The sequence below is a fragment of the Meleagris gallopavo genome, chromosome 3 (assembly GCF_905368555.1).
Source record: "Meleagris gallopavo chromosome 3, MGAL_WU_HG_1.1, whole genome shotgun sequence".
Lineage (NCBI taxonomy): Eukaryota > Metazoa > Chordata > Aves > Galliformes > Phasianidae > Meleagris > Meleagris gallopavo.
This window is the reverse complement of record NC_139406.1, coordinates 86,041,449-86,065,476: the sequence shown is the minus strand read 5'-3', so window position 1 is coordinate 86,065,476 and position 24,028 is coordinate 86,041,449. Positions and strand designations below refer to the sequence as shown.

Genomic DNA, 24,028 nt, shown 5'->3' with positions numbered 1-24,028 from the left:
ATAGGCTTAAAAGGAGCACCACTCATCTTTTATTCACCTGAACAAACACATTGCAATAAAATTTCGCCTTGGCAGTCACCCAAATGCACAAGCTTGCCAAATCACTGGATTTTGCTTAGACCTTAGTACTGATTTTCTAAAAAATGAATTCTTAAATGGGAACGAGATATGATATCCATCTTCTGACAGAGCCCTGTTTATATCCAGGCTCTGATTATATATACATTGGAATGCTGTGATTATGTATAATTGTCCTATGGCTGGACATAGTGAGGCCAAGACTCCTTAATGATTTAGAAAGGGTAAGTACTGATGAATCCAGTACAGTCCAAGTAATGGTGTCAGGAAAGGTGGTTTCTCCACTTCTCCAAGTGCATCCTGCTCTGAATGCATCCTTCCCTTTCTTCTCAAGACACTTAGCAGGGAGCTTATATTTCAGCACTCTTTCCACATACTTGTCTCATGGCACTGGCCAACAAGAGAGAGAGACTGCGACTGATGAAGTTGCTCTCCAGTAAGATTTTCAGGCAGATGGCCCTGGGAGCTGGTAGTCCACTGGAATCAGGACAGCTCCACAGCTTCTCTTCCTTGCGTCATACACCAATCATTAGCAGAACACAGACCAAGGCTTACAAAAAATAAAGCAAGTAAGATGTGCTGTGAATGTTTTGGCAGGTTTGCAGGGACCAGCTGCGTGTCTGACACGTATTACAACACAGGGTAAATGATTAAATCTATTCTAAGTTAAGTCCTGGACTGCTGTAAATTCTCTGTATCTAATCAAAGCCTTAGGAGTCTAGAGGTTTACAAATATAAAGTGTTCACTGTGTTCCTTGGAAGCCTCAGAGGAGCTGTGCAAGGTACTGTGTGGGTTGTTAACAATCTCATGGGATATATGTACCATGCAAAGAAAGAAGCAAAACCATCAGTGCCCACCAAAAATGAACTGTTTTGAGATTCAGTATATTCCCTGTAGCTCCCATTTTTCTTTATGAACTGGAGCAGTGAATTTTGTGCAACAGTGATTGTGCTCACTGCTTTTCTAGAGAAACATTTATGCTGGAACATTTGCTTTGCAGAAAAATGACTGCAGTATCTTTGTTCTTTTCATGACTATGCAATGAGTGTATCTCAGTAAATAGGTTTTGCTGTATTCACTCAGGCAGCTCATCTGCCTCTGCTTTGTTCTTTTCTTGTCACAACAAGTCAATGACTTTGCTGAAGAATGGAGCAGTGCCCAGCTCCTAGGTTCCTATTAATTCTTCTTCCATGGGACAAGTGACAGCTCTCTGCAGCTGATGCAATTCTGGATGTCCCTGGTGCAGGCAAACCTTGACTTTCTTAACCAAGTGAAAAGTGTTAGCTACTTTGAACATAAATATATAAAACATTCTTACTGGAATAATTTAAGACTGCAGAGTTTGATTATCATTCTTTTCAGGTGTTTTTGAGGTGCTAGTACCAATTTTAGCAAAACCTCAAGGAAAAACATTAAAGAAATGCTGTTGCAAAGAACAGAATTCACTTGCAATTCTAAATAAATTAAATGGGAAAGATGTTTTAGTGACAGGAATAAATAAGTGGTAGCTTCAGATGAAAAGAAATGCTGTAGAGCTTTGTTTAAAAAAAAAAAAATCGCAAGAAAGTAGTGGTGCATCGCCTTCACACTGTATTCTCAACCCATGGGGAGATAAAGCACCAACACTCAGCTTTCTCCCTCCTTCCCAGTCTTCTCTCTTACAGGTAAATCACAGGATTTATTCATAGCATTTATTTAACTTGTGTTAACTCCTGCATAGCCTTCAATAAACGAATGGATTTACATGGCAACTGACATGAATGATGTCTCTATACTGTGTTGCTAAGAACACACTAAAAATGACTTATTTTCTCATTCTGGATTTTGAGATACTAGCTGTGGACACAGTTCTGCCACACAAAGAGACACTGGAGAAAGAAGACACGTAAAGACTATACTCCTGAGAAAGCTGCTTGCTCCGAGTGATGCTCCGAGTGAGAACACGGCATTGTCCTGAAGAGTCCATGCTGGGGCTGAACAATGTCCCTGCCCAGACACCTGAGCATTGCTCTGCAGCTGAGCAAAGTTAAAATTACAGGGTCCCAGGGTAAAACACAGCATGAGGTACAACCTGTTGAAAGTCAAATTATCCTCATAGCCAAACATCAAACGGTTGGAACAGATCCCAGTGCACACATTTTCTTGGCTATACCTGTTTTTGTCAGCTGTTACAGAGAGGACTTTCATTCCAGTTTTGTTAATGAGATATTGAGCAACTGGTAATTAAGTCAGTAAAAGCAAGGTGAGTCTAGTCAATGAAAAAAGGTTTCCAAATTCCTCATTTAGTCATGATTCGCACAAAAAAGAATCAGATAATTCTAGACACAATAACATCCCACTGGTTACAGTACAGTACATGTTTTCTTGTATTATAGAATCATAGATTCATTAAGGTTGGAAAAGACCTCTAAGATCATCTAAGTCCAACCATCAACCCATCACCACCAGCCAATTAAACCATGTCCCTCAGTGCCACATTTACCCTTTTCTTGAATGCCTCCAGAGATGGTGACTCCATCGTCAACCTGAGCAGCCTGTTCCAATACTTCACCCTTCTTTCTCAGAAGAAATTTTTCCTGATATCCAACCTGAACTCCCCCAGGCACAAAATAAGGTCAAGGTGAAAGGCAAAGTGCAAGAAGATAAAGGTAAGACTATGCATGTGTGTGCGTGTACCTGTCAGCTTCATACTTACCGGCTATAATTCTGTTAAACATTGCCCTCCAGGTTCTGAAGTTCTTGATGAAGTGCAGGTGAAGACAACACTCTACAGCACACATAATGTGACCTATAATTTAATATTCTATGGGAAGACAGGAACCCCTCAAAATAAGATCGAAATCTAAAAGTCATATCTAACATACCAGGAAGTTACAGTGATTTTGCTGGACAATAGCATTCTTGCTTCAGCTGGTAGAAGTGCAAGACTGGGGAAATACAATTAAATGAAGAAAGTTAACGAAAGGAAAACAAAATAAGGAACATCCACAATAATCAATTAAGTACTGCTGAGGAGCATAGTCCGTCCCTTCAACCCAAGTGTGAATACTACTTGTAGGACCACGACACTGAGAGTACAGTCCCAGAGCACTCCTGAACTGGGCCAACCAGCAGCCCCAACATTTCCCAAGGTGTGTTTGGGAACTGAGGAAAGTCCAGGGACCATTCCTGTTTACATGAATCATGTCTGCCAGGTCTTCTTTATCCTGTTACCTTATAACAGGGGTCAGGAATATTTTTCTTTTGAGGTTTTAAGCTGGTCATTAGGGCAGCTTTTATTCCATGGACTAGCTGGTTGTCAATTCATTTTGTTTTTCCCTCTTTCCTCTGATTGCTGTAAGGGTTTGAATGACAGCAGTACTCACATGTTTCGGTTGATTGTAGCTTACAGAAAGGCTAGTGAATGGATGATTATCTACTTTTAATCAAGTTGGGTTTAAATCCACTGATTTCAGAGAAATTATTTCCAGTCCACCAGAGTAAATGGGAGCAAAATTTCAGTGACAGCTTCCAATGATGATCATCTTTTTGCTTATATAATTATCACTCAGCACCACTGAAATTGCCTTATATCACTGTAACCAGCTCCTTCTTCCTTCCCCATCACTTCACCCCAGTGCCAGGCAGTTTTCTGGTTAATCACTTGTTTTCTTCCTTTTTATTTTCTACAGTTAATACACTCATCAGGTATCTTCACAATTTTCTGAGCATCAGCTCTTGTTAAATTGCTACCCCAAGCATGATAAAGCTTTCTGAAAGTGTCTTCACCTGGCCAACCTCTCCCTTTCTCAGGTGGCATTGGCCTATTTCAGTAACACAAGCTGTCCCTTTAAAAGGGGGAAAAAAACAACCATCCTTCTACTTTGCAGTTCAAGTTATCACTGCCAAAAGAATCTTCCAGCCCTGACCTGGCTTGCCACAGAATCATTCCATGAGGGATTCAACAGGCACTTTGTTTGCTTATGATTGTGTTACCTTCAGTTGGTCCTTCTGGGATTAGGATGACAATTTTTACAAGATTTTAAAGCAAGATTATCAAGTCTCTCTACTTCAAGTCTTTCATTAAGTGATTATTAAGACCTGGCAATAGCCTCCTGTTTTATATAGGCTCTGGAGATAATCATCTTTGTCAAGAGAAGTTGGGTAAGTTGATATCAGCTATTCCAAATCTCAGTAGTTTCAAATGTATTTGGAAGGAATCATATTGCCTGTGTACTATTGTTCAGTGAGAACATAAAAAATGAAATGTATTTTGATTACAATCATCTAATTCTCATACAAATAAACCTGAGCTTAAAAAGTGGTTATAGCAATTTAATGAAGTGTATAATTCTAACGGAGGCATATTTTCATATTAATGGAATGTGGAATATTTCTTTAAACCTGGTGTATCGTGGTGTGCTTAAAATGAGAGACCTTTAGATGGTGAGACTGAACAAAGGTAAGGAAATTATAATAATCAAGGAATTTCCTTTTAAAAAAACCACCACAAACAACAACAAAAAAACAATTTTTTGGTCTCTTAAATTCCATTTTGCTCTGTTTAAAATGTGAAGGTACGGGAAAACTACTTGACATCTGTTTGCGTTCTATTTGTACAGAAAAAAAAAAGGAAAACATGATTGCCTGCCGCATTAAAATGAGTTCAAATGAAGCATAGCTCATAACCTCGTTGTTTTAAAATTACTGCTAATCTAGAATAGCACAGAGGTATTTAATAAAAGGTCTTCATGAGTACATAGGTGGAATCTGAACTGGATTAAACTTTCTAGTTCAGCGATCCAGAGAACTATGGATCAACAATCCTGAGTAAAATGTATTGTAGTATTGTTCAGCTTAAAATCAACACAAAAAGTGGATTACTGCATCCATTACAGGTTAAGGACAATTTGTAGCTAACGGCTTGACCTGCAGCCTGTATCAGATAAATGTTTGAAAGGCAAACATTGACTAAAAATCAGTTTATGGGATTTTTCTGCTTACTCATGGTTGTGTGACACCTGCACCTTCACTGCCTGTGAATTTTGCTATCATTTGAAGTGGAACTTGTTAGTGATTTTGAACTGGAATACAGGAAAAGTTTCCTGTTTATAATCTGGAATGTATTTCAGTCATCACAGTAGTGTTGCTTGTACTGGCAAACAAAGAAAGATACAGCTACAAAGGAACTAAGTCCTGTCCTAATAGATTAAAATTTCTAAATCAGATAAGCACAGTAACACAAACATGGCATATATCCAAGAGCTAATATTACTATTAAGCACAGTGCTGGGAGATAAGATGGCTCATGCAGAAGTTCCAGGAGTATTTCTCACAGACACCTTTAAAATTTAATTGGGCAGCACAAATGTGTTAATACCTGAAAAGATCTTAGAAATTGGTGAGAACCTAATGCTTCAAATTTAAACCAGTCTTTAGCTGTTGAGAAGTAGTGGCAGTCCTCCCAATGCACTGTTCTTAGTAATAAAGTTTCTCTACAATTTCTTCTTAAGCACTTATGATGGTCAGGGAATACCACAAAGATAAACTTGGAAATCAGTCAGAACATTCTCCTATGAATGGAGAATTTTCCATTGATTCCATAGCAATTTTACTTAATATTTCTATTCTAGAACAGAATTTGGCTTATGATCCATCTTTCCAGGTTTGAATGATATTCGAATCACTAGGTATTTTTTCTTGATGGAGTCTGTAGCAGGTAATGACATCCCAGTTAAATTTGCATGAAATGGTCACGCTAATGCCTACTCTGAATTTGTGCTGTAAAGCAGTGCTGTATGCGGAGAAGGTTCTATGTGCTGTTAGTGTGGAGGAGCAGCTCAGTGGGGTGGGCAGCAGAGAGCTGCAAACTCAGATAAGCAAAAAAGCATTTCTCAGTGTCTGTCGGATGCTTCTGAGCACAACTCTATTCTTTTTCTTTTCTTTTTTTCTTTTTCAACAGTTCCTTTTTTCCTCTCCCCGGTGTGTTTTGTTAAGACAGTTTTTTCATTTGTCAGACTGCTCCTCCCTGCTCTGTCCCTTGGAAACATGCTCTCTCTAGCTCTGTGTTAGCACACTGCACCAAATTTATTGCTAAACAATTTTTCTGCCACCACAGACAGCAATGGGACATAATAAATAAATCAGTAGTGAAATCTAATCCACTTCATCATAAACCTCTAGGGGGAGGTAAGTGGGGCAGGGGCTGTCCTCCTCTCCCACCTCCTGTACTTGAGATTCTCTTTTTCCACACAGCCAAAATCTCCATGAAAGGCAGAAGTTTGGGCTCTTCTCCAGTCTGAGCAGCAAAGACTCTCCAGCCAAGGCCAGCTTTATGTTGCAGGGGCAATACAGTGGCATCAGTGTTGTTAGCTGTGTTTTTGTCCCTTGAGTCAGCACGCACAGCAATAGCATGGGCAATGCTGCCCGGTCATACTCTGTGTGCAGGAAGAGGTCACAAGAAACATGCAGGCTGAAGTCCATGGTCCTCAAACACAAAATCTTTGTTGCAAAACAGATCTCACAGAGCTAAAGTGACCTCAGTCACACAGTCCAATAATCCTCTCAACCCACTTACTCTGTCTGAATGTATCAGCCACTATAGCCCTTCTGCTCCAAAATGGATGTAGTTACAAAGCTCCCCTGAGGTTGACTGCCTTGCTCTCCATTCCACATTCTTGGCTGTGAAATCTTGGGAATGAGATTTGGACAAGGCTTTCTCTCAGCCTCAGCCCATAGCCTACACATGCTATGCGGAAATTGTGGATGAATATAGGTTTGGAGTCCAGCAGATAGGATTAGACAAATAAACTAGATAGCTAAGTACTACCTGGAAACTTCACAGAGCTTTCAAATTTGCAATGCTAGTGCATCTTCTAGATGCACTTCTGACACACAAGCAAGCAAACACAGATGTTTCAAATACAGAATAGTTTGGTATCGTTTCATCATTCCATGGAAGGATTTCTTTTTAGAAATGCTAAGTACAAGTTTAACTATTTTCACTATGCGTTAATTCTCTAGTGAATTAAATATTGGTAAGATGTTAAACATAATGGTAACAGTCTGTTAATCAAACAGTGTTACCTTCAAGATAATGGTTCACTGTATACTTGTAGGATTAACTACTAAAAGAAGAGATAGCTGATATGAAAAAAGAATTGGACTTCTTTCTGCAAACTTTCATACTCTTCTGATAGATGCATAGCTGTTTGGCATTTTTCATTATTGGAAAAAAAAAAAAAAAAGGAGGGGGGGAGGTAAGGGCCATATTGAACACATTCCTCCTTATTTTCTAGTCCCCTCTAAGGCAGCACAGGATGTATCTTGGTGGGAGTAATTAAATGTAGAAATAGAAAATTGGAACCGGTTGCCCAGGGAGGTTGTGGATGCCCCATCTCTGAATGCATTCAAGGCCAGGCTTGATGTGTCTCTGGGCAAATTGATGTAGTGGATGGCAAACCTGCCCATGGCACGAGGTCTGAAACTAGATGATCTTTGAGGTTCTTTTTAACCCAGGTCATTCTGTGATAAGATTAAGGATGACTGGGCAAGCAACAGTTCTGCAAAAAAAGTGTTCATCCTATGTCTGCTCTAAAGTTGAACCTAAGTAAATTTTATCTTGCTTCACCAAACAAGGTTTGGGAACCTGATGTGTCAGTGTGCTGTGGGTACAGTTTATCCAGGAAGAGGACTGTGTAGGCAACCTCACTGAGTATTGGCCTTAAGTTGCTCCAAGGGCAGTTCAGGTTAGATATTAGAAAAACTTTATTCTCTAAAAGAGTGATGAGTCATTGAAGCAGGCTGCCCAAGGAAGTGGTTGACCATCTAGAGCTGTTAAGAAACATGGAGATGTGGTACTGAGGGATGTGGTTTAATGGGAATGGTGGTGATGGGCTGATGTTTGGACCAAATGATCTTAGTGGTCTTTTCCAACCTGAGTGATTCTGTGATTCTTTGAGTCCCAGTAAAGCCCAACAAGGATTGGATCAAATCACACACTACAAGCAGTAACAATACCAAAACAGTATTTCTTTCTCCTAGAGCAGCCAAAACCACCGGAAATTGGAATCCATGATGCGGTGGCTCTATTGGCATGTGCCAGCAAAGTTGAGTCTGGGATTTCTGTGTCTCTTTCTGGTTTGGAACATAGGTAAGGATGATGATTTAGTGCTCCCTGGGGAACAAAAAAGGTATGTTTTTTTTCAACTTCTCCCATAGCCTGAGAGATTTCTCCATTCTTGCATTCAGGGAAGGCCTGGTACTCTGTTCTCTCACGCTGCACAGACAGGTCTGATGGGCTGGACCTATCAGCTAGATTGTCAGTCTGAATTTAGTGCTTACTAAGTGAGATGTTAATGCAGCTGATTAGAACTGCATGGGGAGCCATGACTTACAGACCCTGTACCATGGATTATCTACAGGTTATTTTTCACTTGTATACATATGTAGATAAAGAGAGAAGGAGAAATATATCCTGAGACTGTCTTCTCTGTAGAAGACCTAGATTTTTGTAAGAATAAGGAGAAGAACCCAGATTTTTACTTATTTAGGTAAAATCAGCCAGACTGTGCAGTCACATCTCCTCTTCCTTCTGCTTTTTCTAGTCCTCCAGCCTTCCTCTTGCTGAAGAGGAAACTGGACCCAGGCTTCCTACTGTCTGGTGGGATCTCTGTCCATTGAGTTGTAGGGATGATAGGAGCACCACCATTGAAGTAAACCCTGCTCAGCACAGCTCCACGGGAGTTTAACATAGCAAGTGCTGGCTCTCTTGGGTAGCCTTCTCTCTGGAGGCTCTCAGCTCTCCACTGATGGGATAGGGAGCTTAAGCTAAGTCCTGCACTACAACCTGTCTGCAATGTCTGCATCACTACTTTGCATCTTGCCCTTGTTCATTATCAAGTGAATTCCAGAAAGGAGCCTTAACTGCTGAGCCCCACTCCAGACTGTTCCTCAAAACACAGCCCTGAACATCTGCTCTTCATAACAAACTTACACGTAGATCTCTTTTGAGTTAGCCTCATTTTACTTTATCCCTGTCAGACAGTGTTGAGTATAAGCCCACATCAATCTGTGAAAACAGTTTTCTACTAATTTTTGATACTTGAGTTAAGGGGGTGACCTCTGATAATTAATTCGTTTTCCCCATTTAGCTGGCAGCTAATGGACCAGGAAGGTCTTTTGGGAAACGTATATTGCTAGGCACTTGATCTCCTGCTGTTATGGATACTTGGTGTGCTGCTTTGCAGTGCTTGTGTCCATTGGTTTCTGTAATGAACAAGAGCAGCAAAGTATCCGCAACAGAGAGCTGCACTGAGAAATACTTGGTAGCTCAACAGGGATTTTTTTTTTCTCAGTCTCTTTCTTTGCTCACAGCTTCATGCATAAGAAGAGAAAACAAGAGAGAGAAGCAAGAAGCAGTGCTGGCTACTGCAGGTAACATCAGCACGTCAGAAACCTTTGACCCTGTGTGTGGGCACTGATGGAAGAGGGGTGCATTAAAATGGGTTGGCATTTACCCTGTGGAGTCCATACACCAAAGCCACCTCTGCTATAAGGGCTCTTTGCCCCAGCACATGCAGATCCTTGGCCAACTTAACCTCTCTTTCTGGGAATATAAAGAGGTGGTGCCTCTTTTTAGTTACTCTCCTTCTAGAGCCCCCCAACCAAAGGTGTGTTCCTCTGTTATCTCAGGGGCTGTGAGTCTCACAGTGCTCTGCTCTGTCATTGCCACTTCCATTTGTTCCGACACAGCTTCACACAAGCTTTGTTTAGATCTGGTTAAAAATAATACTGATGTCATTGGAAAATTGTATTTCTTTCCAAATTTGATTTTGCTCTCATTCTGGCTTTCTGTGCTTCTTCTTCCATCCTGCTCTGTTTTTCCTCTCTGTCATATACTCACAGACCTCCTTGCACACACACAGGCACCGTGCCACTCTGCTTCTTCATCACTTCATGGTAGGGAATGAAAAGAACATCTCTGGAAGTCCAGACCTGGGAAAAGTAGGCAAGCAACATCGGGGAAAGGAGACATCTTTTAAATTAAAAGTATCATTCAGCAGCTTCAATTTAACCTGCAGTATTAGTATATTAGTCAAGGTAACTGAAAACAAAAGAACAAACAAAAAAATTCATGTAGCACTGTGGAAAGGGAGGAGGATTTCCCAGGTCTTATCTCCTCCATTTGTGTGCTCTGTTTTTCCCTTGGAAGGAGGCATGCATCAGCAGCACCGGAGGGCACCGGGACGCTGCTCCCTTCTGTCACCTCCCGAGGCATAAGGTGGCACAGAGCGCTGCCTAAATTCTGTACCATTGCTCTGCTCACTCTATCTTGTGATTTTTCCAAACTTCTCTCTGCTCTCCTGGCATATTCATTTCCTCACTGCCTCAATACATAAACTGCTCAATTTTTTTTCCTCACTGTGGAAGCTTTTTGCCTCGTACAAGCAGTGATTAGCAGCCATTTGCAGACACTCTTTGTTTTCCAGAGTTGCCTGCAAAGTCCGTGGATCTGGCTGCTGTTAACCTGACCGAGCTGGTGAATGGGATGCTGAGCACGACACTCAGAGGTGACGTTGCAGTGGCCGGGGAGGTGACAGGCTGCCAGCGGCAGTGAAGGAGATAAAGAGCTGGTGGTGGTAGCAGGAGAAGCCACAAATGCATACTGCCTGCATCTAAAATTAATTCTCAGAGCAAGTTACACTTGCACATTTTAATGCAGGCATCTGCCTACCCCAAAGAATTTATGAATTAGTGTGCTCATAGATAGGCACAGCATAATTACTTATGGGATGCCTTTAAAAGGCACTATGTAATCCAGTGAAGGTTTGCTTGCTTGCTTGATTTATTTATTTTAGGAAAGTAGTTCTGATGAACCATCCCTCAGTGGTAATGAGAAGGAATTGAGTCTCAGGCATCTGCATCATATCAGTATCTTAGGAGTCTTTTTGAAATCAAATGAGCAGAGGCAAAACATTCTGTTTGCATAATTAGTTCCAACTGCTAATCACATGGGCACGTGTTTCTGCAGGTACCAAAAAGCTCTTCTCCTTGCTGAGTGTCACGTCCTACAGCTCGTTTGCCTTCCACAAAGTGTCAGTCACCATTTATAACAGTGAGTGCATTTGCCTGGTGCAGGAGCTGTCCCTGTCATGTGGCTGCACACCCAGATGCCCATTTTCTCTGTTTCTCCACAGTTTCTGGCCTGAAAAATGTTGACCCTGGCAAGTTCCCTATGCATTACTGCTACTGTTTAAACAATGTGACAAATGACTTGACAGGTTGGTATGCGAGAGAGGCTGGCAATCAAATAAGTTTACCAATGGCTCCTAAGTCTACTCCTCAGTTTGGAATATGTGTTTCAGTTATAATTTTTCTGTTTTGTTGTCTAGATTTCACTGCTTTACTTGTTGATATTATTGGAAACTCAACCAGTTATCTCACAGAAATTTTCAAATCTACTTCTATTCTCTCAGGTTTGCATTTCTTCTTCAATATTTATTGTTGCCTTATTTGCATGATTTAGTCTTGGCATGGAAACAAGCATAGAAATGTATGTAAAATTCTATTGCTCTAATTCAGCGTCATTTATCTAGCAAAGCATGACCTGTGATTAAAAAAAAAAACCAACAACAACAAAAAAAAACACACCTTCTTAGAAGAAAAAAAAATACATGTAGTCTGCATTATATATACAAACACATAGGAGCAATATGATTTTCTATGAGTATCTTTTCTTTCTTTGAATTTTCAGTACGTTATAATTGAGTGCTGGTATCTATGGAAATTTTGACCCCCAAGAAATTATAATATACAATATTTTCTGAGATTTATTTTCTTTGTAAACATACGAGTAATTTAGAATTTTAATTATGTAGGAACATTTATCCAGGAAATACTGATATTTTGATTTCTTTGTCAAAATGAAATCTGAAAGAAAATTTTCATTCAGTTGTAGTAGCCTCATAGCATTTCAGTTTTACATTTTCAGCTACTTAAGATGATATCATGTAATGAAAGCTAGCAACAATTATCTATTCTGCATTTCTTTGTCTTTCAGTGCATCAGAGCAATGATTCAGACTGTATCTACATCTGTGTGATGACAGGTCAAACAGGTAAATTCAAAAACCATTCCAATTCAATTACTGCCTTATTTACTTACAGTGATGACATATGAGAAACAAGTCCATCTTCATATTTTTAATCCTTTATGTTTGCAGGGAGAAATCTGTCTGACTTTTGGGAAATACTAGAGAAATCTCCTGTTATTAATTACACATTTTCCAGTAACACATCTTCTGACCTGGGTAAGCACATCCTGGAGAATAAAAAGAAACAGCAACTGCAATGAAAACCATGTCTAGGGAGCATTTGCAATGAATGTTCCTTCTCCATCTTCCAAAACTTAATAAAATCTACAGACATATAACTATTCAATGCGAGGAACAAAAAAAACCAAAACAAATCAAAACAAAAAAAAAAGCTGGGCTGGTGAAGCTATGTGATACTTTTTTGATCTGAATGAGTATCCAGGTTGCCCAGAGAGGAGTTGGATGCCCGTTCCTGGAGACGTTCAATGTCAGGCTGGGCAGGGCTCTGAGCAACCTGTTCAGTACAGGGTGCCCTGTCCCTGGAGAATTTCAAGGCAAGGCTGGACCAGTCCCTGGGCTGCCCGCTCTAGCTGTGGATGTCCCAGTTCAGTGCAGGGGAGTTGGACTAGATGATTTTTAAAGGTCCCTTCCAACTCAAACAATTCTATGATTCTATGATCTGCCTTCACTCTCAGAGTGAAAAATCTGCTTTTATGTGAGTAACCTTCAGAAAGGAGTCAAATATGCTCATCCATTGTGCTGCATGGATACTTCACCTATCACTGACAGGAAGCCTTTGGAATCAGTGGCAAGTTTACCTGTGCTGAAAGCTGCAGAATGTTTCTCACCTGCTATAAAAATACATAAAACTAAAAGATCAAAGGTACCTTACTAAAAAATAACTTCTTTTAAAAATGAAAACAGTTGTTTCTTTTATATTATAACCTGATTTATTTCCTTTTTATCATGCAATTTGCTGTTGATACTGACTGTACTAACCCTATCTTCTCACATCTCAATGATTTAGATTCTGTTTTTTCAAGTTTCATGATATCACAGGAAGACTCAAACAAAACTGTGGATCCATCAGCAGAACATCCATGGACATTTAAAAGTGAGTAAATATTATCAGGCTTAAATTTATATTATCCTTTGTTAATGTCTTGACAAGTGACAGCATATCTTTGCTGCAGTCCACTGCAATGTTAAACTATAGATAAAAGTTTGTCTTAACAAGCAGATCAGGCCTGTAATTCCCTCAGTAAAAAAGACCATTGATCACAGAATCATAGAATGGCTCAGGTTGGAGGGAACATTAAAGATCATTTAGTTCTAAGCCCCTGCTGTAGGCAGGGCTACCACCCATCAGCTCAGGCTGCCCAGGGTCCCACCCCACCTGACCTTGAGTGCCTCCAGGGGTGCGACCTCCTCAGCTTCTGTGGGCAGCCTGTGCCCAGAGCCTGTGCCTCACCACCTTCTGAGTAAAGAATTTCCCCCTGAAGTATAATCTAAACCTCCTCTTTTTTAGTTTAAAATTATTCCCACTTGTCCTATCACTACCTACCCATGTAAAAAAAAAAAGTTGATTTCCTCCTGTTTATTAAGCTCCCTTTAAGTACTCAATGGCTGCTATCAGGTCTTCTCCTTCAGCCTTCATAAGAAGGTGCTCCAGCCCTTTTTTTCCTGTTTGTTTATGAAAACTTATTACTGAAATGTTCTCAGTTAAAATATCCAACTTTATTAGCACTCCACATATTTTCCTGGAAAGAAACTATAAAAGAAAATAATTTTTAAAATGAAGTGAAAAATCAAATCTGACTTGCTAGTGGGAGAACTCGAGGAGTAGATAGGGTTTTCTGTGTATATTTTAGGAGTTATTGGATTTTCTGTGTGTATTTTGGGGTTTATTGTCTCCCAGCAAGTTAGTCTTGCTGGTACCCTCCATCTTTCTGCTTTTTCAGGTACCAGCACTCCCCTTGCCCTGAAAGAAGAGGACAGTCCCAACACGAGGCCCCCACCATGGGCAAAGATGGTTAGTGCGAAGGCATCGGGGTTTCCACCACTGCATGTAGACACTTCAAGACCACGAGGCACAGCTGGAGTCCCTCCTGCTTCTGAGGGGACCTTAGTCACATCACCAGCCTTGCAACCCAGCCCTGGTGAGTTCAGCATGGAGGATCAACACTCGCTTTACTCCGTTAGCTCTGGATTTTGTTGAAAAGCCCATCCCAAAACACATTTCAGAGATGGAGGTTGGGATGACCTTCAGGGTGATTGGCTCTGGGTCACTAGCGAGGAGATATATACCTGTATCACAGAAGTGTTAAAAGAACTTAGAGGGACTGTCCTGTAGTTTCTTAGTCCTTTTGGGGAATACCAAGTCCTGCCAACCAATTCTTTGCTCACATTTTGCTCCAAACCTAGTGAACAGACCTATGAAAAAAGCAATACAGAACTGCTTTTCTGGGTCTCCAGTACATTAATCATCTTTAAATCCTATCTTTTCTTGGCCAATACACTTTCCAAGATCTAGTGAATACATACGTTGTCCTTCCTTTTTCATTTTGAAATCCTTATATGTCTCTGGAAGTACGGGGTAAGGACCTGACTGTTCAGCATTCTTGTACCTGTCTTCTCAGTAAACAGATAAAAAACAAAGTTTCTGAATGAAATGAACTTATTTCTCTTCCTGTAGCTGATGCGAACATGCTTTGGGTGCAGACTGTGCCTCCTCAAGATGCCAACAGTCAGATACAAACAGAGCAAGGTGAGATTGATTTGGGATAATAACAAGGTGTGTAAGTTGGCATGTTTCTGAAATATAAAATAGCATCTACTACAATAGGTGACTGTCAATGCAGAATGTGAATTCTACAGAAGTGTATATTACTGGTTTGTGAATTCAGCTTTTTTTTCCAGTTACTCTTGATCCAGCTTTTTTTTTTTTTTTTCCTCTCTGTTAATATATCAAAGCCTCTTATATTCTTCTCTATCTCATAGATTTGCCTTCTTCAGTTCTGTCTACTCCACCCTACCGACCTGGCCTGATACTGAAGCTTCATTCGGCTGCTCGTAAGTGACTGCACATCATGCAGCAAAAATAGTAGCCTGGCTGAGCGTTCAGCAGTATGCAATTTTTTTCATACAGAAAAAATGTGCGTCTTTAATATATATTATAGTACATTTTATACATGAAAAACATCCCAAAGACCAAACAGGTTGCTTCCATATTTCTGAATCATACATAATTTCACACTGAACAAATTCTGCTATGACTACAGAGTTAACTTGCATACTCTGTATGTTCTCCATTTTAACATGGAGGGGCTACTGAAGAATCATAAAATTCATTTGTTCCAAAAGAAATGGACAAGCTTCAAATTTCTTGTTGGTACTAATAAAATGATTAAGTCAATCCTCATCATATGAAATATCCAGAATTTCCCTGAGTTTTCAATGCTGAAAACTCCCTCTTGGACTAAAGAGGGATCATTATCAGCTCAATTTTCAGGAGAGTTCAGTTCTTCCATTTATATGCCTAATCAATGAGAATATGAGAGCTTAAAGTAGTACACATATGATGATGTGCCACTCCATTAATAAATATAATCCAGTCATGTGATCAGTAAAAAATTATATTTCTGTAAGCATTTAGAAACAGGTTACATTCTTTCAAAACTGGACTTGATCCAAAGTCAGAGAGGGTGTCTGCACACTGGGAGAGCCCTCCCTGACTTTGGTTGCTGAGCATGCGAGTCTAAGTCCAACCTACCCACTTTCACATTGCATCCTGCAGACACATTTAGTACTTCCAGGGTCTCTGGCATCCTGCCTTCCAGTGATCACACTGGAAACCAAATCATGTGGCATTGGTTGCATGAAGAAAATGAACCAGCATCGAATCATATTAATACAATTTGATTTATTTTCAGTCTTGATGGTGTGAGGGGAAGAATGAAGATAAATAAGGTCTTCTATTTTGATGGGGATCAGACGATATAATAGTTCTTGTCCATCAAGAAATAATTCTACAAAAGCAAGAAACAAACTTCTCTGTGTTGTTTGTTTGCCATGAACGAGTTTGGTTTGAGGACTAAATAATGACCACCTAACTGGAAGCTGCTGGAGTCTGGTCAGTGCACATCACAAGTCCACTCAGAGTTTGTTCATCTGCTGTTTGCTATCCAGTGGACAACACTATAAGCCCAGACAAATCTATGACTGGGAATCCATCCTTTTTGAAAAGCCTGGAAAACACAGATTTCAATGACAGCAGAGGATGAAATGCCTCTCTATCAGAAACCATGACAGAATGCTGTCCATCTACACATAGCAGTTGTGGCACTTTGAGAAAAAAATCAGGTAGTGGGATCACAAAACAATGAATAACATCCACGATACTCAGAAGATCAAGACATTACTTGAGGAAGCCATTTCTTAAATCACAAAAGTGGATTTATTTATATATTTATTTGTTCATTTTCATGCTGACTAATAAAATCTGAGAGCATGTTATAGCATGAAGAGAGGGATATTTTAAGCCTGAGTTACAGTAGCCACAATACTGCTTTTCAGTGGCAGCAAAATTTAACCTCAGAGTCAGAGAAAGATGATATCCTCTTCCTAGTGGAAAGGGCTTTTCACTGTAAAGGCTTGTCACTTACCTGCCTGTAACAGTAGTGCAGTAATTTCAGAAGGACAAAACCAAAGCTCTGCACAGACAGCTGTGGTTTCTCCTATCTATTGCTTGTTTTGAGCGAGTCAATTTCTTAAAAACAAAAAATCTTAGAAAAGGATGTATTAAAATAAATTTCTAGTTGAAAATGTTTTTGTATCAATCTGAATTTTTAGGAATTTATGAATTGAATCAATTAAATAAATCTCTTTACAAAGAGAGGTAATAAATTACTATGAAGTACTGAAAATTTTGATTTCAAAAATGTAACATAAATATACTATCCAATCCAAATAAAATTAAATCAGTGTTCTCAGAAAGAGAATTTCAGCATTAAATACAGTTATATGTAAATATAGCATTAATTTACAATGAAATTATTGTTAGAAATGAAAATCAGAGCAATTTGTTTAACATCCAACTTTTTATTTACTTCTCTTTCCTATATAAATGAATCCTTGTTGAAATTGCTGTCATCTGATTTATATTTAGATAGAACAGAATTTCTGCTGGCAAAACACACAGCTTGAGTACAGCACCAACAATACCTGTTAGGTGGGATGGTGAACACCCACTTTGGTGGAGACATTAAAACACATTGGAGGGTAACTATTAGCAATTTTAATTACTCCCAGCAACACCTAATGTACCTTTTAGTGGACAGTCTATACTGAAATCTCATTGCCACATGCTCTGATGTTCAGTTATTAACACAAAGAGTGCTTTATTAAAGCAAGACATCAGTCATTTTTAATTGCCATCAAGAGGAAGAAAAACAAGGAGTGTCAATTGCTGGTGATGTTCATGCAAAAATAGTGTAGCCAGCAGGAGCAGGGAGGTAGGTGATCATCCCCCATACTCAGCACTGGTGAGACCGCATTTTGAGTACTCTTTTCAGCTTTGGGCCTCTCATTATAAGAAAGACACTGAGGCCCTGGGGTGTTGGATATTAGGAAAATATATTCTCATAAATAGTGATGAGGTATTGGAACAGGTTGCCCAGGGTGGTGGTGGAGTCACCATCCCTGGAGGTGTTAAAGGAATGTGTAGATGTGGAATTTAGGGATGTGGATTAGCGGGCACGATGGTGATGAGTTGATGGCTGGACTAGATGATCTTAATGGTCTTTTACAACCTTGATGGTTCTATGATTTTAAGTAAGATGCTAAGATGGAGAGAAATGGGGCTCTCTCTCGCCAAACGCTGACTAATTTTGGTTGAGAACTGTGCAGTCTGTAACATTGAGACAATAGCCATTTTTCAGAGGCAACCAAGACTACAGTAGCTGCAAGGCCTACCTATTTCTCCTTCAGGATTCCTGCTACTTTGAGCAAACTCTGGTCAAAGGCAAATCATTTCACAACAGATCTCTGAGCTTGGCTGTGCCTTTATTTTCTTCCTGCCCATGAATGCCATTTTATATTAAACTTCTTGTCAGCACTAGACAACTGAGTCTCATTTCAACAGAACTTCATTAGTCTAAATTTGACCCCGGCAGCCTCTCCTATCATATAACATAAGATAGCCCAAAGCTATAAAGCATGGAATACATGTGAACCTGGAAATGCAATTACACTGTCTAAAGGGATTATACTCTGCACACATGGTAGTTTATCTGAACATGTGGCCAAAGCCTGCTACTGATTTCACAAATGGAATAGCCAGCCAGCATCCCCACTGCTGCTGCTCCAGCTCCCCTCATTCGCTCTCCCCTACCCCAGTGGGTGAAAGGCAAAGGCACAAAAGCAGTGTGTTCCTCCAACATCACCTCTTCAGAGCAGTGTTATTCAATTCACAAAGCAGAGGTGATCACACACCAATTGTAGCTGTGCCCAGCCGCCTTTTAGCACATTTTACATGTTGCATTTCTTTTTCTGTCAACTCCTTTGACTTTTACTGACTGTAACACAGCTGTTAAGTAAAGGCAAAAGACATAAGATTATGTGTAACAGAGTACAGTTTCAGGAAGACAAGATTATGGTTAATGTAAGGTTCTCTCTTCATATGAAGCAGAAAAACACTGGAAAAAAATTGAAAGAAGCATCAATTTTGCCTTACCTTTTCTCATTTTCCCTCATTTTCATATTTTCTTTTCTGTGACAGAAAGAGAGTCTGAAAGGTGATTGTATTTCACACTGAAAAACCACATAGCAATACTTACAACCTGCCATCACCTACTCTCTTGTATTAATCCATCTGCAGCCTGGTATAGCTGCATCCCTGGTGGGATAAAGTGTTTTGTGTGCAAATGTTTACCTGTCACTGCTGACTGCAGAAGGTTCGGTGAACAGAACAAACCAGATATTTTCCTCTCAGTTGTTGCCGAAGAAGGGAGAGACAGTCCATAACTCAATAAACTATTTTCCTGCATTTTTTTAAGTTCAAGCAATACAGTGGTTGTCACTTGAAATAATAAAAAAAAAAAGATTAATCAGCTGACAGCTGACAAATAAGAATAAAATGTAGAAATTGTTCCTACCTTCCTCTCAGTGCAGGCAAAAAAATGACCTTTATTTCTTTCAGATTCTTGGCAGTTTTATAACCTCTAGGAAGGTATTTACCCAGAGGATTTTTTTTCTAAAATCATGGCTGAAATTAGCTGATTATTCAAGGCAGTAGAAGCAAAAGTGGAAAATGCAAAATAACTAGAGAGATGGACAGTGAGAAAGCCTGCATAAATTGAGTTCATTTTGTTGATGGAGATAAAAAAAGGAGATTAAAAGAACAGTGTGTGTGATTGTTTACTAGATCTGTTGTTTTAAGTCCAAGATTCTGATATAGAGAGTGGGTGTAGGAAACTCTGGAACTGGAAATGACTATTGCATTAGCATTTGTATATAGAAAAGTTCAAATGTTATAAGCGTGTTGTGCTGTTCTTCATCTCACTGCTTTGTGCTGTGGAAAACTGTTGCTACAGTGGCAAATGAACCTCCATCTAGAAAGGTAACAATAAATAAATTACATCTTTAGAGTTGTCTCTTGTATTTCTAATAAGTAAAAGAAACAATGATTTCAATAACTTACCAGAAGCGATAAATAATAATGAATTGATAATGGCATTTTAGTTTCACTCAAGCAAGTGCCAGTCTGTGTGTTCATTCTTTTTCAGTTATCTGCCTCAATCAGATTTAATTTTAACTTATCTGTTAATCTGTGTGTTTCCATTTGCCCAGAAAAGTCATTGCACAAAATTTTATGGGTCAGTTTTTTGAACTAGTTAATGGTTCTTTTTCTCCTAGGGTGCCCACAGGCAATACTCAAAGACCCATACGTGACTTCACCGCCTGTCACCATCATGCTGCAGAAGATCAATCCCTGTCTGATGGAGCTCTGCAGATTTTTTCAGTTGTGCCTCTGTGTTGGCCAAAGAAGACATTCCATAAAGGATGCCATGAGGTAAAATCTAGCAGCAGTTTCACTTGCTTCTGTCTTCTTAAAATACTCCATTGTACATTTTCCAGTGACAGTTTTCAGTCATCAGTGATATAAGTCCCTAGAATCATAGAATCTTTAGGGTTAGAAAAGACCACAAAGATCATCTAGTGCGACCACCAACCCATCCCCACCATGCTCACTAAACCACGTCCCTCTTTGGTACATCTACACATTTCTTGAACATCTCCAGGGATGGTAACTCCACCACCTCCCTGGGCAGCCTGTTCCAACGCCTCACCACTCCTTCCAAGGAGAAATTTTTTCCATGGCTACTTGCTGAGTCCTACATGGAGCCTCAGGGCACTGATCTGGTGTTCACCAGTCAGTGAATAGAGCTTAACTGAGTCTTCCCAAGTATCTAATGGCATAGGTTAGAAGTTAGAATATAGACTTTTATTTCTATATTCAGAGAGCAATATTACCAGCATGATGTACATAGAGCTATGTTTATGAAAGACAACTAAACAGCACTCTTCTAATTTTATTACTGTAGGTACTGTGTTGAATACTATTCCTGGTTTTTGAAAAATGCAAGTTATGTCTGTGAAAGAGTGAAAAGAATTGCTTACTCCCACAGTAAGTATAACAAAAAGTCTTAGACGCCCACAGAGTATTTGATTGCTCTTCAAACTGTTATCTGATGAAGATTTTTAAGATAACTAAAATAAAAAAAACAACAGACTTATACAACCATGTATGTTTTTGATATTCTCCTTGTAAAACCTGTTCTGACTGCGTTATTCTTTTTTTCTTCCAGCATTAAAACAGAAATGCCTTAAGAACATCTGTAAATCAATCTAGATCACTGAGGAATTTTACTGCAGTTTGGGGAACGGTGGCAGTTTTAGTAGTCTTTTTCACTTCAGTGCAAGAAAAATCAGATTGACATAGGTTATTTGCAAATATGTGTAACAAGACAAGTTATTAACCAGATATTAACATAGAAATCTGTCTTCCTCCAAAGCAATGTGAAAATGGTGTGGACAAACAGGTGCATTTTTTACAGGTGTTGTACATGCAATAAATAAAAAAATAAATAAAATTGGAAGGCTTTGTAAAATTGAATTTTATAAGGATTCTTATATGGTGCATGTAATATCTTTTGCTAGAATAATTAACATAATGTAATCAAAGTGAACAAATACGGAAAATTGAAAAACAACCTGAAGTATGAAATATTTCTGGAAGTCCCGATTCCAAATCAAGTGTCTCCCATTACTTTAGTAACTCATTTAGTTCAGAGCTCTACTAAGGAGATATTCACATCTCACTCTGCGACACATCTGTGTGAGCTTATATGTATCTTGCTTGTATGTACCTCTGTTGAACTAGAAGATAATCCTAAAAAATGAAACAACAATCAAACAAATTACACAATCCTATATTCTGCTTCACTGCAGCAACACGATTCCTCAGTCAGCTCTAAGTAAATGATCAAGCCATTAAAACTTCCAACAAAAGAAGAGTGTTTGCAGTGCAGATGTTATGCATTGGTGTTTCAATGAAGGTATCTGTGTGTTCAACGTATGTGTATGTTATTTGTTACATTCATTCCTAGCATTACATTTTTGGGAACTGAGGAAGAAGGACATGCAAAGATGAACATAAGAGAGGAGGGAGAAAATGATTTTGATTTTCTGTTTTCAGGCTTTAATTGAAAGAAAATATCAAAAGAAAAATATTTGCATAAAAAGTTGGAAAAGTTTTTTCTATTTTTACATGTTTGGCTTGTATTGTTGTTCTCCATGCTATTGGAGGCTTTTGCATTTGTAAGAAATGATTAGCTTCTGTATTTCTCCTGAAAGAAATGTGAGTCTTGAGACAGTGTTAACCTCCGTAGTATGGTAAGCCTGAATCATGTCTGACAATGTGTGTAGGTTACAGCTATCTCCACTTTAAGATCATGGAAAGGGTTGAGAACTAATGCTTGGTGTTCATGGAGAGAGAATTAGAAGGTGCCACGTAGCAGTGTCTGCCACTATCTTGTGAAAAGAGCTAATATCACATATCCTGAAGGACAATTTTCTTGTCACAATTGTTCAAGACTTACTGCTTGATTTGCCCCCAAGGAAAATAAAAAATAATGGTTGAAAAAAAAGAAAAGAAAAAAAACCACACTAAATAAAACAAAGAATAAAAACAAAGGCTTCATGAGGAAAAGAAAAGAAAAGAAAAGAAAAGAAAAGAAAAGAAAAGAAAAGAAAAGAAAAGAAAAGAAAAGAAAAGAAAGAAAAGAAAAGAAAAGAAAAGAAAAGAAAAGAAAAGAAAGAAAAGAAGAAAGAAAGAAAGAAAGAAAGAAAGAAAGAAAGAAAGAAAGAAAGAAAGAAAGAAGAAAAAGAGAAGCACATTTCACAGGAAAAAAAAATAATAAAAAAAAATCCATATAATCAGACCTTCAGTCCTACAAAGCCTCAGTGCATAGCTTTGACAGAAATCTATGCATTATGGTGACATGGATAAATCACCATCCACACTGACTGGGACCTGTTTTTTCATCAGTTTCAACCTCAGCCTTCTGCTGACATTCAGGACGGATGAACTGACCTTCACCAAAATCTCATATCTGAAACAAACAATTCAGCTTCACTTATGGCATCTTTGAAAGGCGTATGTGTCTGAACTTGGCAGAAAGCACATTTACCTGAGGAAGGAAAGCCTGCTTCAAAGATCATGGACTCACCCTTACCCTGGATTTCATTCAGCTTTGGATCGGAGCCACTGTGGATAGACAAGAGCAGACTTCTCAACCCTAAGGAATGTCAATGTTTAGAGCTGTATAAATTTTCACTCATCTTTCATCACTGAACACCACTTCTTACTAAGCTATTAAAGCCATATTCACAAGCCCCAGAGATTTTGTGATTAATAACAGTGAAATGATTGTTATTTAATTACAGCCGCAGAGTAGTAGGGCGAGTTGCTATACGGTGAGTGCACCTGCAGAAAAGACCTCTCAGTATAGATCCTTTACATGACTGGAGCTATATTACTCTGCTGGCATTATGAATCTCAAGAACTTCATGGAAGGATTAATTAATAAATGTTGAAGTGGGTTTGATAAGGGACTGATCACATGGGTGAGGTATATACTCACTGGGTATAAATCACTTAGTACTAACTTTGCCGAAATCCATTTGTTTTACATCCAACTGCTTTCGAATAATATCCCTCAAGGTAAGTTTTTCAAGATGTACTCTATAATACAGGAATAAAGAAGAAAATATAGGGAAAAGTTATTCAGGATTGCAGAGTGATAGACTGAAGTACAGGTGTGAAGTTTCTGATAATAGAGTATAAATATTTATGGCTGTTATATTTCTAACCTCACTTTTTGGTGAAATATTGCAAGATTTTTAAATGACCTTACACTTGAGGAAGAAGATAATCAACAGTAGGTTGATTGAAAATGATGTTTGAAAATTGATAAATAAATGCTTATTTTTTCAGCTGTAAAAAACTCTGTGCTTGATTTAGGAAATTGTTTTAAATTAGGATAAACTGTAATGGCAGTTCAAAATCTATCTGAATATTAGCGCAGAGCTTTGGCTTCAGAATAATTCCTTACACACATTTTTATAATGTCAAATGCATCCAAAATTTGAAGATTTCCATGCAGCACAGTATTTGATTGGGAAAATATATGATGCTTTAGATCAGTATCAAGACTGATCAGAGTAAATGTGTGACTACAAAGTGATTTACCTGATGTGAAGTTAACTCTGACATAGGACTGTAGACTAGCTGGGTTCAGTAGAATTAATTCCAG

At 38.9% G+C, this 24,028-nt stretch overlaps 1 protein-coding gene across 1 annotated transcript; it reads left to right on the top strand.

Moving 5' to 3' along the window:
• Positions 1-8,131: 8,131 nt before the first annotated feature.
• Positions 8,132-21,213, top strand: HHLA1 (HHLA1 neighbor of OC90). The gene is made up of 15 exons (XM_085219943.1): positions 8,132-8,210; positions 9,434-9,493; positions 10,549-10,629; positions 11,091-11,174; positions 11,257-11,340; positions 11,452-11,535; positions 12,120-12,176; positions 12,282-12,366; positions 13,172-13,266; positions 14,114-14,311; positions 14,848-14,919; positions 15,153-15,224; positions 20,067-20,223; positions 20,756-20,838; positions 21,020-21,213. Exons 1-15 carry the CDS (start codon positions 8,132-8,134, stop codon positions 21,061-21,063), a joined length of 1,335 nt encoding a protein of 444 aa, XP_085076069.1. The 3' UTR covers positions 21,064-21,213.
• Positions 21,214-24,028: the final 2,815 nt, after the last annotated feature.

What these genes read in the sequence shown, in the direction of transcription:
- HHLA1 (XM_085219943.1), top strand. Translation starts at nt 8,132, where the DNA reads ATGATGCGGTGGCTCTATTGGCATGTGCCAGCAAAGTTGAGTCTGGGA. An exon ending in ATCTACTTCTATTCTCTCAG is followed by an intron (nt 11,536 to 12,119) that starts GTTTGCATTTCT and finishes TTTGTCTTTCAG; the next exon opens with TGCATCAGAGCAATGATTCA. An exon ending in AAGAATTGCTTACTCCCACA is followed by an intron (nt 20,839 to 21,019) that starts GTAAGTATAACA and finishes TTTTTCTTCCAG; the next exon opens with CATTAAAACAGAAATGCCTT.